This window comes from Podarcis pityusensis, assembly GCF_964106645.2.
Source record: "Podarcis pityusensis genome assembly, chromosome: Z".
Lineage (NCBI taxonomy): Eukaryota > Metazoa > Chordata > Lepidosauria > Squamata > Lacertidae > Podarcis > Podarcis pityusensis.
Window position 1 is genome coordinate 24,187,801 of NC_138044.1, and position 17,451 is coordinate 24,205,251.

At 43.6% G+C, this 17,451-nt stretch overlaps 1 protein-coding gene across 2 annotated transcripts in view; it reads right to left on the reverse strand.

The window, feature by feature from the left end:
* Nucleotides 1-4,457: 4,457 nt before the first annotated feature.
* LAS1L (LAS1 like ribosome biogenesis factor) overlaps nucleotides 4,458-17,451 on the reverse strand; it is a 43,915-nt gene continuing 30,921 nt past the window's right edge. For both annotated transcript variants that reach the window (XM_080989841.1, XM_080989842.1), the window contains exons 13-14: nucleotides 15,371-15,515; nucleotides 4,458-4,890 (exon numbers count right to left, since the gene is read on the reverse strand). In XM_080989841.1, coding sequence (XP_080845967.1) covers nucleotides 4,800-4,890; nucleotides 15,371-15,515 — 236 coding nt within the window. In that variant the 3' untranslated portion in view covers nucleotides 4,458-4,799. The remainder of the gene's footprint in view (nucleotides 4,891-15,370; nucleotides 15,516-17,451) is intronic.

Here is a 17,451-nt window from a genome sequence, read left to right on the forward strand (position 1 = left end):
AAATATTTTACTGTTTCCGTCAGTAAATGTTTTTTGTTTGTGTGCGTGTGTCAGGGGGTTTATATATTGTTTTGTTCTGTATTGAAAAACATTTCAAGCCTTTTTTGAATGCTTTCTTGGGAAGAAATATTGCTGTGAAGATGAAGTAGTTTACTGTAACACTGCTTTTCCTAAACAATGATTCCCACATTTTTCTGCTGTACAAGGAAGAGGTGGATGAAAATTTTGAAGCAGTATGCAAATCTTTTGCCTGTCAATTATCTTTCATCAGTGAAACTTTTTTATATATGTTTCCTTTATGCCTTGATCCACTTCTCTTTTCTCTTTCTCTCTTGGGAGACTTTTCCCATGCCAGTTCAAAACTGACATTTCACTGCCTTCATCTCTTATTGCAGAATTTCTTCTAAAAGTAGAAGGGATAGTATAAAAACAAGTCACAGTCGCCTACATTGTAAATATAAGACTTTACTTTAAAATGCTCTTTTTGAGAGTAAAGTATTTAATTTTTTTAAATTGTGTACCAAATAACTACAGAATATGTATCTATATATAAATTTAAAATAGCCCAGGTAACAGCAATCTTTCACTTGTAAAATATTTCAATTTTATCTTAATTTATTATTGAAGAGTAGTTAATGTTCAGTTAGGCAACTGAGTTGTGTCTGAAAAACCCAAAATGTAGATTGGGAAGCAATCTTAAGTAATTTTGTAAATATTAAATGTTGTTCTGTGTTTTTGCTTGTACACACATATTTGACTACTATTAATCCTATTGTACTATCGAGCTGCAGTATTTTGCTTTTCTTAATTTGTAGAACTAAACATAACTGTTTAATTGTTGTAAAAATTTATAAAATCTCTTTGGGTTTTTTTGTTGACCCAAATATAATGTAAGTCTCAATGACAAAGAGTGAAGATAGACTTTACAGCCCATTGCCCTGATCCAGCAAGAGCAATGCAAACAGGGAAGCTGGCTTCCACATGTGCAACAGAGGCAGGTGGTACATCATGATAGCAATCTAGACTCCATTGAATTAGTTGGATGTGCTGTTTTATGCCGAAGAGAATGCACATCCCCATGTCGGGGCAGTGCAGCTACAGCTGGGTCAGGGCCAGCATGTGGTGTCTGTAATCAGTGTAATATTTTGTGCAATGTTTTTCTATACAGCTGCATGTTTCAGGCATCCACTGGCATGGGCATGTGTGTAAGTTTTGTAAAAAGTTTTTTATATATATAAATATTAAATGGCGGAGATAATCGCCAAAGCAACATCTTGCAGGGGACAGAAAACATGCTTTCCCTTTAAAATGTGAAAATCAATGCTTACACAACAGTGGCCCTGTTTTCATGTAACTGCAAGCCAAAACAAGAATGAGCAAGCGTGTGGGTACCAGAGTGAAAATCTGGTCTTTCTGCTGATGTGCTACCTGGAGCCAACCTTACCTGGAGCTAAGCCATAAGTATGTTGGATGTGGGTCTGAGCTTTGTGGCCTGTCTTCCCCCAACAAACCATGAGTGGTAAAGAAAGAACATACCTTATATGTTGGGAGCAAGACAAACCACATGTAACACTAAGCCAAACTGTGCCTTAGCTCTGGGTATTGTAGCAGAAGAATAGGCAGAGTGAAACGGTTGCGATTTTCACTATGGGTATCTGCTGCTTGCGGAGCCATAGTTTGGCTTAGTGTTAACCATGAACTGGGCCTCTTAAGAATTGTTTTCTTGCAATTCAGTTGTAGACATTTCTCTGCAATACTTAACCAATGAAGTACTGTAGTGACTTTCCACAGGGCCTGATGCCACTCAGCAGCTTCATAGTACCAATGAAAAAACAGCCTTTTTTCACTAGAGTGGATTCCTTAAGAGGTGTATGGTGTCAGGGCAAGACAAGACAGTGGCACAAATTTGAACCCATACTTGTAGGGTTCACTACAGAGAAGTCATTAGTGCCAAGTTAGTCACTTGGATAAATAATCTGTGAAGTGTTGCTATATTTTGATCTGCCAAATAGCTTACAAGCATCACACATACAGGACTTCTGAATGTTTTTGTGTTCAGCATTACAAAAAATGTTAGAAATCTTGCCAGAAATTGTAGTCAATCAACCACTGCTGATGAGTCACCATGTTAGCGTAACTTTAATAGGAGCTTTACAGAGTCCACTGAAATAAGTGGATATTCAGCAACAGAAATAAGTGGATATTCAGCAATCACCAAGTTCGTGACTTTGAGGATCTTTTAATTTTCTGTGACAGGGCTGCAATGTATATGCGCATGTGCACACTAGTACAAATGTCACTGTCATTTCATGCTCAAAGAATGCAAGCACCCATTTATTTATGAAACAGCTTAATAGTCGCTTCCAGCTTGCTTGGATTTTGACCTTTAATTTTCTGGTGAGTGGTGTGGGCATAAAATATTTCTGTTTAAATGCATCTCAAAGGTGGTTATGGTGGGGGCGGAAGGGATCCTTGTTTTCTCCACTCCACCCCATTAGCAGGTTTTGTGTAGATGTTTTGTATCTAGGCATTTATATTAATGTATTCAATAAACTGAGTCACTTGGTCAGTACCTCACAAGTCTCTTGTGCATTTCTTTTTGTGGCCAATACCCGCCAGTCTAAAACTTGCAAATTTGAAGTTGTATTGAAGCCTTAAGCCATAGGTCTTAAACCAGTGGTTCAGGACCTACGTGCCAATCTCTCAGCTAGGCCTGGAGGATGCAACCTTTTATTCTCTTTCCTTTTGTGAGATTTTCCTCCCCATTTTGTCCCAGCCCAGCCTTGCCTCCCCACCCACTGCTGGAAACATGCTGCCTGGCCTTGGAAGAGGATTTTCATCTGATTTCAGCTGCCTCACTGATCTTCACAAGACAGTGGGTTGTGGCAGGAGGCCTATAAACCATAGAAACGAGGAGCTTGAATTACTGCTGGTGGGGTAATCAGTGAGTGAATCCAGTAGCATCCAATTCTAGAGTAAGCCTTGTAACGTGATGGTTTATTCACTAATAAAGGCTGCTACTCCACTGTACATTTGATTTGGAATAGAGGGGTTGGGCAGGAAGAAAAGGTGGAAATCCCAGTTGAATTGAATGGGTTCATTCATGCATTAAGTCTACTGAGAGTCCAGTCCCCTTGAACGTTTTATATTTCCCTGTCTCTCATCCATCCAAGTTTGGATCGGATTTCTATTGCTTTGCTGTATGGGTTAAATTCTCTGAAGAAATATAATTTGGGAATAAGAATTCATGGGTTTACTAGGGTAGGGCTTATCTTTTTCCTTCCTCCCCAGGTAAATGTATGCTGATAGGATTGCGAGCAATTTCACAGCCTGATCCTTTGGGATAGTTTACCCAGGTTTAACCTTCATGTGCTTCCTCCTCGAGAGGTCCAGAGGGTGGCAACATAACGGGCCTCCTCTGCAATGGCTCCTTGTCTGTGGAATGCTCTCCCCAGGGAAATTCGCCTGGTGCCTTCATTATACACCTTTAGGCGCCGGGCAAAAATGTTCCTTTTATTGGGGGGTGTTATTAGGTGGTTTTTATTTTGATTATACATATTGTGGTTTTTATGTTGAGCTTTTCTGTGCCCGCCCTGAGACCTCCGGGTATGGTGTGGTATATAAATTCAATAAATAATAAAAGAATAATAACCATGGATGGGGCTTAGGATTGCCATGCGTTTCCTCAATAACACCAGAGGGTTATTGCAGTTTTTCACCCAAATCTGAAATGGCAATCCTAATCCAATTTACTTGGGAGCACACTCCGCTGAATAAGTAGGACTTTCTTCTGAGTTGGCATGGGTAGGGATGCACTGGAGTGCTTGCTTACAGAATGATTAGTCTCAGTCAGTCTCAGTCAGTTTTATTGCACATAGCCAAAGGCTGCCGCAATGTACACAGAATTATTTGACAATTAAAAGAAAATATACTGAATTGATAAAAAAATGACTTAAAACATTTATATTATTAAAACATTACGTACTCTAAACAAAGCTATAAAAGTACCCCAATGTACAAATAAAAACATTAAGCAATAAAATTCATAAGCTTCCCATAAATGCTTATTCAGAAGCAAGGTCCATTCATTTAAATGAAGCTGACTCCAAATTAAGTGGGTTTAGAATAGCAGCAAACAATTGCAGACTATGTTAGGTTCTGAGGGTACTAAAGCTACTACAAATTTTTCCCTCTACCATTTGAGTTCAGGAAAGTTGACACAAGAAGAGGACAGATGGACAGGTGATTGTGAGAGAGGTGAGATGCTGAGATGCTGATGTGAAAGTCGGTCCCATGTTCCTGTTTGGGAGTCAGGGGTGGGTCTGGGGTCTGGACTGATTGAGGACCATTGCTTTAAGTGAACTTAGTAAATGCTGCAACCAAGCACTGTTCATATCTCTGAACTGCATATCAAACTTCATGCTCAAAAAGAAACATTAACAGGCAAAAAAAAAAAAAAAAGGACTGAATAGTATTTTTATTAGAATGCCAAACATGCTTATAAAGAGTGAGGGGCTCTGCTATGCACATAGTCAGTGCTATTTTTCTAGAAGTGGCGCTCACCTGAGAGGTGCCGCAACAGTTCTGGCTGGAAAAAAGCCTTGCACATAGCAGTAAATGTACACATCATTTATATACCACCTACTTGATCTCAATGGGTAGGAAGTTCTAAAGTGTAGGTGCCACCACACTAGATGATTGAGTTCTTACAAATGTGGAATGTGTATGTATGTGACACTTGCAGTACTGCCAATTCCGCACACTATATTCTTCTGCACCACCAGCACATCATCCACTTGTTAGAATAGTTGAAGGTCATTTTTGATCTTATGGAGATCGCTCTGGGTCCATAATAATCCCTCAGCAGCAGAGCCACCCCATTCTGAAGAGCTGTAGAAGGGGGAGAAAACAGCTTTAAAAACAAATTTTATAAGCAAAAGGAACACAAACACATACCGTACTTTTTTGTGTATAAGGCAAGGTTTTTTATTGTAAAATAAGGTTTAAAAACTGGGGGTGTCTTATACACGGGTAGTGGGTACAAATCCCATCATCCCTAGCTAGCAGGACCATTGGTCAGGGGTGAGTTGGGGACCCAAGCTTGAGAAACACTGGACTAATCTATTGAACTCAACTTAAGCTATACTAGTGAAGAGTGTTTCACAACTATAATCACCTTTGCCCTATCCCAGGATTAAATAATGGTTACTTCTGAATGTAAATTCCACATTGCACACACAGAAAACTGCCCAACAGCTGTTTTGTCCTCTGGAGGAAAGAAGGAATTCCCCTAACAAAATGCAAATACAACCAGCAAGGGACCTGCCAGTGCCAGAGCAGAAACTGATATTTTAACAGAACCATCCTTGGTTAAAAAGTAAATACAGCAGAAGGTGCTTCCAGACAAGTTGTTTATTCAGCGTTCATGCAGATCTGTTTGGCTATATTAAGAACATTTATTTTGGATTGTTTTCAAGGGAGCTAGATGATTCTGTAACAGAAAAAACTGTTATCCCACACATTCCAGAGCATTTCCCAATCACCTTCCTTACTGCATGAAGTCAGATCTTTTGGGGAAGTGTGTTTGCTGCATAAGACTTCCAAATCAACTATACTTTTGCAAGCTGAATTCATCAAGATGTGATTTAATCCCTCCTGGACACAGTGACAGCCTGGGAACACCCTGTGTTCAGCAGGATTTGCCTTCCCTGCTTCTTTACCATCAAATTCGCAAAGTGGTCAACAGCATGTGCAAACCACAATGAAAAGTCCAGATACAGCTCCTAAAATTAATTGGCCACTGTGAGGTAAGGTTGGGGTATGCACCTAAATATTGGGGTAAGTATCTCAGGTGTTCCACACCCAAGATGCTTAGAGCTGGTGAACCTGCTTAAGGCTATAGCCTTAAGACACATGCCTGCTTCATGCCTGCTGTGGTTTCTAATATCTAACCCCATCAGGCCACATGTGTGTTTTCAGCAAGTAGGAACAAGAAAAGGTTGAAAAGCACCTACAAATTTCCCTAAAGCCAGATATGGTAAAGAATTCCCCTAATGCTAGAGTCAAGAGCCAATCTCATGTTCAAGCTTCTGCATAATCATAGATAAATGAGAGCCTTGGAGAAAAGGTGGAATAAAAAGGTAGCAAAATAAAACAGGCTTGCCCATGTCTCAACATGGCTTGCCAAGTAACGCAAATGATTTACCGTATTTTTCGCTCCATGGGACGCACCTAGTTTTCAGAGGGGGAAATCAAGGGGGGAAATATGATCCCCCCCCCCAGCTCTGGGAGCAGCGGACAGGCTGCGCGCAGCCTGTGCGCTTCTCCCAGACCTCCTCCCTGCTTTTGTGGGAGGTGGGGGAATTCCCCCACCTCCCACAGGAGCCGCGCGCTGCTCCTACGGGCTTTTCGACCAGGAGGGAGAAGGGACTGATGCAGCTAGTCAGTCCCTTGTCCCTCCTCGGGGAAAAGCCCCCAAGAGCTTTTTAAAGGGTGTGTGGCTCCTGCGGGCTTTTCTACGCGGTGGGGGAATTGCCCCATCTCCTGCAAAAGCCCACAGGAGCCGCGCACCCTTTAAGGAGCGCGGCTCCTGCAGGCTTTTCGACCAGGAGGGAGAAGGGACTGACACAGCCAGTCAGTCCCTTCTCCCTCCTCGGGGAAAAGCTTCAAAGACCAGGTGCTTTCCCCCACCGCCAGCCTCAAAGACCAGGTTGGGGAGCAGCGCGAAGGAGGCGCGCCGCCTTCCCGCTGCCCCCCAAGCTTGTGGGGCTGGCGGTGGGGGGAAGCGCTGCATTCCCCCACTGCCAGCCTCAAAGACCAGACTCTCCAGGCTTCAGCAAAAGCAACGTGAAGCCTCCAGAGTGCGGAGGGAGCGCTCCCTCTGCACTTCGGAGGCTTCACGTTGCTATCGCTGAAGCCAAGGAGCCTGCATTCGCTCCATAGAACGCACACACATTTCCCCTTAATTTTTGGAGGGGAAAAAGTGCGTCCTATAGAGCGAAAAATATGGTAATAGAAGATCTGCAGTGGGGCTGGTCTACATATGCAGCAGAGTAAGTCACCAGAATGCTGAGGTGGTAGAGTGGACCGTACCGCTTCAGACAGCTGATAAGGGACCTGCAGTTAAAGAAAAATCAAAACCAAGCATGCTAGGAAGTTGCTCCCCATTGTGCTAGCATTAGGGTAGCATTAAAAATTGTGAAGCTTGAAGTGTACAGTCCGTTCTCCCACACCTGAGAACTCTACCACCTCACTCTGTCTTATGCATAGATCAGGCTGTGGTGCAAAACTGAGGAGTGAACACTACAAGCAGAATCATGGTAGAAACAGAGGACAGGCTGCATCTCCACTATAAGATGAAACAAGGTTCAGTTGGAAATAGCATACTGAGGCTCAGGATGGCAGAATAAAATGCTTGTCACAGCTGGAATGTTTCCACCTCATCACTTTCAGGGATGGGACTGGACATTTTAGTTGAGGGCTGTAGTTCAGTGGCAGCACATCTGCTTTGCATGCAAAGCACCCCAGGTTCAATTCCTGGTATCTCCAGATAAGCTACGAATGTACCGTGTCTGAAACTCTGGAGAGCCACGACTAGCAGCCTGACTCGGGATAAAGATAGTTTCCTATGTTGTAAAATGCAGAGAACTAATAATGCTAGACAGCAGATAAAGATGGATAGGCTCTGCACAAAGCAAACTATCTCAACCCCACAGGAGAGACCTCCATCTATGACAGAAAGGGAATGCTGCTGCCTAAGTGCTAGAATGAAGGCTGCTTCCTGCTGCAAGGCCCACTTCCACCTGGCCCACGGGGGTGGGGCCCACACTCACTTGAACAGCTAAGAGGCTCCTGGGAGGCGGAGGGACATTGCTGGAACAACTCTTGGGTTGGGGCAACTGGCTAAAATGTTTTGAACGGTTCTACTTTTGGTTCCTCTGTTTCATTTTTGTCGGGTTGGTGTTGGTTAAATGTTTAGTTGGAGTTGGTGGTTACTTTAATTTGGGTATAACTGCAAACTGTTTATTATTATTGTTATTGGTTTGTCACTTGTATAGGAAATTTTGTTTTTAATGTTTGATGTTTTGTTTTTTTATATACCCAGCCAGATGGGTGGGATATAAATTTTATATTATTATTATTATTATTATTATTATTAGTCTCAGTGAGCAGTGCCACTGAGGTAGTCACTTGCAGTCCAGCGTCATTGGGAGAGGCACTTGTCATAAACTGGACATCATGCTCTTTGAAATTAAAGCACAAAGATTTTTGCCCCTTTCTAGGGCCTGTGTGCCCCTTAAATCTGTTCTAGGGTTTTCCCCAACCCTGTGGAGACTGAGGGATGTCCCCTTGCAGAAATCCTTGCACAGACATGTTAGTTAGACAGCATCTGGGGCTTCTGCAACATCTCTTTGAGTAAGTTATAGCCCAGGTAAAGCAAGGCACTTTGTGGAAGTGAGGTTTCTGCCCATCCTCCAAGTTGCAGGCATCAACAGCTCTCTTCCATGGTGATTTATTTCAGAAATCAGCTGCTTCCTGTACATCATTTGAGCCCTTCCTTTTTTGCCCGCAAAAACAGTTGGGGGAAGACCCATCCTCCCCACCACACAGGGAGGTGCAAAGTCTGTGAGAAAAAGAAACAGAGGACCCAAGGTCCTTAAATTTCCCACTCAGTCCACAGGGGCTTAGTTCTTAAAAGAGACCTCATAACCAGAGTAACCTCTTTCCTTTCCCTTCCTCAAATAGACACATGCGACCACAAAATTCACACCTCATTGCTAAAGCAAGACCTCATGCTTCTCTTTTGCACTCTCACAGCAGCAGCAGCAGAAGCCTCAAACAGTGACGTAAATCAAACTTCAAGGTGGGGGAAAGAAAGGCGGAAAGAGAGCATCACATACCCTAAGAGGGATGGTGTTTTGAAATGGACTCAAGATAAAAACAAAGAACTCTTGTTAGTCAGTCTATGTTTAGAAACTGAATGGTGGAGGGGGGGTTTCTGCTACTTATGCAACTGAGGGATGACTGGAAGACAACAGAGAAGAATCTGTAGGTATGAAGAAAAAGGTCAGTGTTATTAACAAATGCATTTATGCTGGTTATGTCCAAACTGAAGCAGAGTCATTACTGCTCTTATAATATCCCTGCAAAGCAGGTCACTATTATTATCTTCATGTTGCTGATTGGGATGAAGGGACAGGGTGCTTTCATGGCAAAGGTGAAGTTCAATCCAGATGTTCTGCCACTCTTAGCTCCATTTCTTGGCCACTGTACTTAAGCCAACCCTGTGGTTATTATATCAGTTGTGGCAACTACCACAGAAGTGAATGCTTGGGTGTTGAGTATGCAGTCTGGTTGGAGATGTTCTGAGGCAGGGCCTTCTCAGGAGTGGTTCCCTGTTTGTGGAATCCCCTTCCTGGTGAGGTGCACCTGTCTACCTTGTTATTAATGGTCAGGAGGGATTTAAAAACATTTGTTTTTAACAAACCTCCCTTACCCAGCATTGGGTGGCTGAAAGAGATTGTTCCCAGCAATCTTGAAATGATTAGCCATCATTTAAATATGTAACTGTTTTGATACATTCTTAACCTTTTAACATGTTCTGAGTTTAATTTTTAATTCTATTGCTTTGCTACTTCAATACTTGCAGCACTGGATGCCTTCTGGTAGAAGGATGGGATGAAGATTTAATTAAGAACCAAAAGCCCATCTAGTCCAGCAATCTGTTCTCAACTATAGCTACTCAATATGCCTCAAAAGGAAGCAGAAAAGCAGGACTGGACCACAAGAACACCCGTTATCAGTCATTAATGATAATAATTTGCCTGCTTCCCGATTATACATCCCCAGAGGTAAAGGGAAAAATAAATGACAAGTGGGCAAGTCCAATCAAAGGCGACTATGGGGTGCGGCGCTCATCTTGCTTTCAGGCTGAGGGAGCCAGCGTTTGTCCAGACAGCTTTCTGGGTCATGTGGCCAGCATGACTAAACTGCTTCTGGCGCAACGTTACACCGTGATGAGTGCCAGAGTGTATGGAAACACCATTTACCTTCCTGCCACAGTGGTACCTATTTATATTTTGAACTGCTAGGTTGGCAGAAGCTGGGACAGAGCAACAGGAGCTCACCCTCTTGTGTGGATTCAAACCACCAACTTTCTGATCAGCAAGCCCAAGAGGCTCAGTGGTTTAGGCCACAGCACTACCCACATCCCCAGAACAGCAAGGGGGAGGTTCAACAGCAAGACAGCATAAATAAAATAAAATAAATGCACACACTGGAGTGCCCCAGGGCTATCTGCTCCTCCATCCTTGCTGCTGGCAAAAAAATCTACTTGGAAGGGCGAGAGAGGCAAACTGCCCTCTTCAACAATTGTTCCCGCTCACCATTCTCGACAAAGGAGCAGCATCTTCATGCTCCTACAGATGGATCTAGTATTGCATGAATATTGCACTAAAAATGAAGCCGAACTGGGGCACGCAACCATTTCTGATCATCTAGAAAAGCTCAATTTGGATGTATTTTCTGTACATCTCTGCCTTCAGTTGTGTGTCAAACAATTCTGCCCTCGCCACACACCGACAGGAAGAAATCAACACCACAGCAGGATCAGAGTTAGAACAGTTAAGCAAGTGGGACAGGAGTGGCTATAAATGGCTACAATTGGAGCAGCTGCTGTGGCAACTGACATTATTGCTCTGGTGACAAAATGATGGAAGTTCACAGCACTGGCTCAAATGGACAATTAGGAGCCACCCTGCTGGAAACATCCAACTTTGGGGTAAAAAAACTAACCATAAATAGAAGGCCTGCTGCAGAGACCTAAAATAGATGCCGGCCAATCTAGTGTTCAGATTAGTGTTCAATCTAGTGCTCAGACCTCTGGAACAATTTTGTAGCAAAGACTCTATTGTAACATACGCTATTCCCCAATCCTATCTGAGGTCTTTAGGGCAAGAAAAATATTTGTAACTTGGGCTGTTAAAGGTAAAGGTAAAGGGACCCCTTACCATTAGGTCCAGTTGTGACCGACTCTGGGGTTGCGGCGCTCATCTCGCTTTATTAGCTGAGGGAGCCGGCGTACAGCTTCCGGGTCATGTGGCCAGCATGACTAAGCTGCTTCTGGCGAACCAGAGCAGCGCACGGAAACGCCGTTTACCTTCCTGCCGTATTTTTTGCTCTATAAGACACACCAGACCATAAGACGCACCTAGTTTTTGGAGGAGGAAAACAAGGGGGAAAAAATTCTGAATCTCAGAAGCCAGAACAACAAGAGGGATCGCTGCACAGCGAAAGCAGCGATCCCTCTTGCTGTTCTGGCTTCTGGGATAGCTGCGCAGCCTGCATTCGCTCCATAAGACGCACACACATTTCCCCTTACTTTTTAGGAGGGAAAAAGTGAGTCTTATAGAGCAAAAAATACAGTATTTATCTACTTGCACTTTGACGTGCTTTCGAACTGCTAGGTTGGCAGAAGCAGGGACCGAGCAACGGGAGCTCACCCCGTTGCGGGGATTCGAACTGCCGACCTCCTGATCAGCAAGTCCTAGGCTCTGTGGTTTAACCCACAGCGCCACCCATGTCCCTTAACTTGGGCTGTTACCAGATTGCAGAAGTCTGAACCACACAAGTTTTTTTAATCAATTTGCTTAATAAATAGGAGTGAACATGGATAGAAACTAATATTCAAATGCTGTTTATTTATGGTCTACCAACCACAGATAAAATAAAAAGTTACAGAATGTGAAGCATTTAAGATGGCTAGAAGCAGAAAAAGCTATCAAAGATTGCTACATTTATGAATTTTGCAACTTGCTCCATCATTCAAAAAGTTCAAGCCCTCCATGAAAGTGGTCAAGAGAAATTCTGAAGGGCATTCAATGGAGGACTGTGTAATGGGGCATATCAGTTCCTATGTACACTTGTAAAAATGCTTTAAAAAAAGAACAGGTAAAACAAAATATACGTCTTTGTTGTTGAAAGTGCACAATCTTTTACTTATAGGAGCTTTGTAATATATACCCCCTAGAAGCTTTGAGGATAAAGCATTCGTCTGAGCCAAGGAAAAAAGTTTTCTGTATTTAGGAACAGACAGAAACTTTAAATAAGGCATCCCATTCCTAGAATTAGGACATAGTTAACCAAACAATTGGGTTAAGGCCTCTGGGCTCCTGAAGGTCAGTATCATTTCATATGACAAACATTTATTGAATATATAAATTGTTCAGACTATTGCGGTAATCCACCCAGCACTCATGAGAAAATGTGGTGTGATCTCAGAGTAATCAAATGAAACTTTAACATGTGGCATAATATAATAATAATAATTTTGTCAGAACTAGCTATTTGTTGTTTACTGTTGTAGCAATTGTTTTCTCAAAATTTATCTTCTGTACCATGAAAATAAATAAAATCATTATTTAAAAAAATATGATTCTATATAACAATATACTTGGCTTGCTCACCGTTCATGGGTCAGCTTAGCCAAATACCATCTTCACCTACCTGGTGCCCTTTTGACACTTTGGACTATGACTGCTGCCAGCTTCAACCTAGCACATGTGTGCTGGCTGGAATTGATAGATGTAGTCCAAAACATATGGGGGACACCAGATTGGGTAAGGCTGGGCAGTTCCTTCACATGAAGGAAAAGAGTGCCTTTAAAGAAAAGTGGAAAACATGTAGGCCCCAGTTCAAGTAACACAGCATGCTGGCTAAGCCCAGTACAAGGGCTTCTGCTAGCATAATGGTGCTTTCTCTCCACTCCTTGCCTGTATTTGCTCTGGAGGGTTGGCAAGACCCCCTGAACAGTGCACAGGGAGAAAGCAGGGGATCATTCTGTCTGGCAGAACTGCTAGCATGGACAGAAGATCAGATGAGTGTGGCACTGAATTGCTCTCATACTGTTTTTGTATGTTACATACAGGGGTTGCCGCAGATACAGTCAACTGTGAGGGAGGAGGGAGGAATAAATGCTACTGGATGACAGGGAGAAGGCAGAATTGCTCAACACCTACTTTGCCTCTGTCTTCACCCAAAAGGAAAGCAATGCCCAACCTGATAACAGAATAAATGATGCAAGTAGGGAGCTGAAGCCCAAGATAGGAAACAGGTTGTAAAGGAACATCTAGCTACGTTAAATGAATTCAAATCTTCAGGGCCTGGTCAGCTGTACCCAAGGGTACTAACGGAGCTCATGGATGTAATCTCAGAGCCTCTGCCTATAATATTTGAGAATTCTTGGAGAATAGGTGAGGTCCTTGTAGACTGGAGGTGGAGAGATGTTGTCCCTCTCTTCAAAATGTGGAAAAAGAAGAAGACCCAGGTATCTACTAACCAGGAAAGGGTCTAGAACAAATAATTAAATGGTCAACTATGAGTACTAATACCCAGCATGGGTTTCTCAAAAACAAGTCATGCCAAACACATCTCATTTCTTTTTTCAGTAAGTTACAAGCTTGGTAGATCAGGTGAATGCTGTGTACATAGTGTATCTTGATTTCAGTAATGCTTTTGACAACGTCTCCCACGGTACTCTTGCAGAGAAGCTGATAAAATGTGGGCTAGATGAGATAACTCTTAGGTTGATTTGTAATTGGCTGGCTGGCTGAACCATAGAGTGCTGTGCTGGGCCCGTTGCTGTAATAGTACCAGTCTATTCTGCCTTGGTCAGACCCCATTGGGAGTACTGGGTCCAGTTCTGGGTGCCACAATTTAAGAAGGATAGTGACAAGCTGGAATGTGTGCAGAGGAGGGCATCCAAGACAAACAAGGGTCTGGAAACCAAGGTGTATGAGGAATGGTTGAGGGAGTTGGGTATGTTTAGCCAGGAAAAGAGGAGACTGAGAGCAGCCATGATAGCCATCTTCAAATATCTCAAGGGCTTTTGGGTGGTAAGAGCTGTTTGACAGTGGAATAGAATGGTCTCTCTTGGCAAGTGGTGGACTCTCCTTCATCGGAGGTTTTTACGTAGAAGCTGGATAGCCAATGGCTTTAAGCTACAAGAAAGGAGATTCTGACAAAAGATCAGGAAGAACTTTTTAAGGTTGGATGGCCATCTGTCCTGGATGCTTTATTCCTGCATTGCAGGAGATTGGATTAGATGATACTCAGGGTCCCTTCCAACTCTACAATTCTAAGATTCTACAACATCTGATAAGGTGTCACTTGCAGTTTTTAGCAAATACTAGACTGCAGACAGGCGTTGAACTTCAGCTTCAGTTTAACTGCTGTAAAACACCCAAAGTCCAAGGTGCTGCATAAACAATGCTACAAATTTTCACTCAGCATTGCATCCACAATTAGCCCTTGCTTTCCTCCTACTTCCTTTGGAGCTAGAGAGGTGGCCAAAGATCTTCCCTGTAGTCGCAGTGGGATTCCTGTCTCTTCCCCAGCTCCAGTGTTGGGAGAAAGGCTGGTGGAGGCTTTTTTTGTCACTGTATTGCTAAAGTGCTTAGAAAAAGGATGGGCAGAAGCTAGATTTGAATCTACAGTAGATCTCTGGGTAGTTTATCAAATTTCTGTCCCACCCTTTGCATCAGTCTCCAGTTGGTGGATCTCAAAACTCTAGCAAAAAACAAAAGTTGACCTCATAAGTCAACCCTAATCTATAAAGCCTCAATCACACAGAGCCAAATAAGCAACCTCCCAACACACATTTTCAGCACCAAACTTAACATAAAAAGAGTCCTGCTAGATCAGGCCAAACGCCTATATAATCCAGCATCCTCTATTCACAATGGCCAACCAGATGCCAAGCAGGACCTGAGTACCACTCTCCCCTCCTGCAGTTTTCAGCTGCTGGTAAGTAGTTTGTTTTTTAAAAAATTGAGGGGACTGGAGGAAGGTTGGGTTATTAAAACATCTCTTAAAATGAACAAATATGCGTAACATCCCTGAGTCTATCTTCACAGGCCAAGGACAAATAACATATGATGCTGTTTTATTTCTGGAAAGTTAAGCAAGTGCAGATGGGGAAGCTGTCTGGGTGACAGACATTCAAGGAAACACGTGGAAGCTACTCTAGGCTACTCGGAGTAAAGAGCAGTTCCTAAGGAATGAACCAAGTGAAAGGGAAAAGTAATGTTCAAAACCCAGCTTAGAGAGACATAAAGAACAAAACATGACACATTGTCAATTCACAGCCTGTGCCATTCCCATGGATTTTATTACATTTTCTCTGATCCTCCCCAATATAGCATCCACAGCGCACACCCTCCACACCTTCTGATGTCTTAACAACCCCCCTGTGAGGTATGTTAAGGTAAGAGAAAGACTGGCCTGTGCGTTTCATGGTGGAGACAAGATCAAGCCTTTCATCTCTTTTATTTAGCACTGCAAGGGCCCATCCAGGCCTCAGTATGTTACTCACGTGGCATTGGGGGTGCTATTCCTGCCTCCATCCATCAGCTGGTCGTGTGTCAACATCACGGAGTAGTTCTCCACCAGCAGGTTGTCAGGGTCATCTGATTGGTCAGGCAATTTCCCCAAGGGATAATTTCCCCACTTCACCCAATCTGTGAGAGAAGACACACATAATTCAGCACGATCAAATGCCTTTCACCTGGGGTTAGTCTGTTCATACGGACTATGAACAAAATGTGGTACAATATTATTGCAACCACAGAGCCTAGGACTTGCCGATCAGAAGGTCGGTGGTTTGAATCCCCGTGACGGGGTGAGCTCCCGTTGCTCGGTCCTTGCTCCTGCCAACGTAGCAGTTTGAAAGCACATCAAAGTGCAAGTAGATAAATAGGTACCGCTCCGGCGGGAAGGTAAACGGCGTTTCCGTGCGCTGCTCTGCTTTGCCAGAAGCGGCTTAGTCATGCTGGCCGCATGACCCGGAAGCTGTACGCCGGCTCCCTCGGCCAATAAAGCGAGATGAGCGCCGCAACCCCAGAGTCGGTCACGACTGGACCTATTGGTCAGGGGTCCCTTTACCTTTACACAGGGGTTCGGTTTCAAGGGTTCTGAATATACAAGAAAAGCATGTATACCCAAACCCCTGGAACGGCTAAGGACTGCAATACCTCAAGGACTGCCTCTTCCCATATGATCATCTTCTCAGGCCCTTCTTTGTGTGCCTCCTCTTCGAGGTCCAGAGGGTGGCAACATGAGAACGGGCCTTCTCTGCAGCGCCTCCCCGTCTATGGAATGCTCTCTTTAGGGAAGTTCATTATACACCTCTAGGCACCAGGCAAAAACGTTCCTTTTTAACCAGGCCTTTGGTTGATCTTATTGACATCCAACACCCTTTTAGAATGTCGCTTGGAGGGGGTGTGTGTAATTGCTTTTGGTTTGATTTTATATGTTGTGGTCTTGTTGTGAACCGCCCTGAGACCTCTGGGTATAGGGCAGTGTATAAGTTGAATGAATGAATAAACCACCCAGCAGCTAGTGGGGGGGGGGGGAGAGGGTGGGCCTTGCCCAGCAAGCTTAAAAGCTCTTTATGTGTGGGGTAACCCAAGCGGAGCTTTTAAACTCTCTGCCCTGCTTGGATTTAACTTGCATAATTTCAACCAGCTTGCCTTCAACTGAAACTGAGCAAATTAAATATGTGTAAGATGTGATCATGCTGTATTCCCAGTTTTTCCTCTCCCCAGAGATCAACGTGGGTTAGAATTGAGTTAAAATGTAAGTATGTTTTACGATGGATGGGAAACCTCTTTCAGTCCCAAGGCCACAATCCCTCACAGGCATCCTTCTGGTGTCACATGCCAGTGATAGGTGGGTCTGGAGGCAAAATTGTGTGAAGCCACTTTTTGCATGGCTGGAATGTCTCCTACTCCATGAACTCAGAGGTTGCACACCCATTCCTCTCTATCCTCCATCCAGGCAAGCAATGAACATTGCAGCCAGGCAAAAGCAGGGCTGGTGTGGCCTGGGGAAGGTGCATGGCCTGCAGATGGTCTTCTGGGGGTCATATTTGCCCTTGAAGTTCCTGATCTCTGCTTCAGAACATCAATAATCATCAACCCTTCCAAACAAGCACTGAGAGACCAACTTCTTAACATATACAGCCTATGCATGGAGATAATAATAAAAAAATTATACCCCACCCATCTGGCTGCATTGCAGCCCACCTTATGGCAGGCTGCAACTCTACACTGGGTCAGCTTCAGAGTGAGACTTGCATCACTCTAGCCTTGATCTAGCTTGTTTCATAGCCTGGAGCTCCCCAGAAGACAAAGAGACCAATTGGGCTCCACAATGTTGGAGAGGATGCTCAGGAACAATCATGCCAACTATTCATTTCATCTTGGCATTCCATAGACAATCCTGGATTGTCAACTTTCTTAGCTGGAAATCCCCCAGATCATTCAAGAAACACACACAGTTCCATTAGTTTCTAAAGATGGGTTACCCCAACTTTAGGTGGGAACTACCAGTGTCAGTCCAAAACTTACCCAATGATGGTCTGACCTTGACAAGGGAGTTCATTGCACACTCACA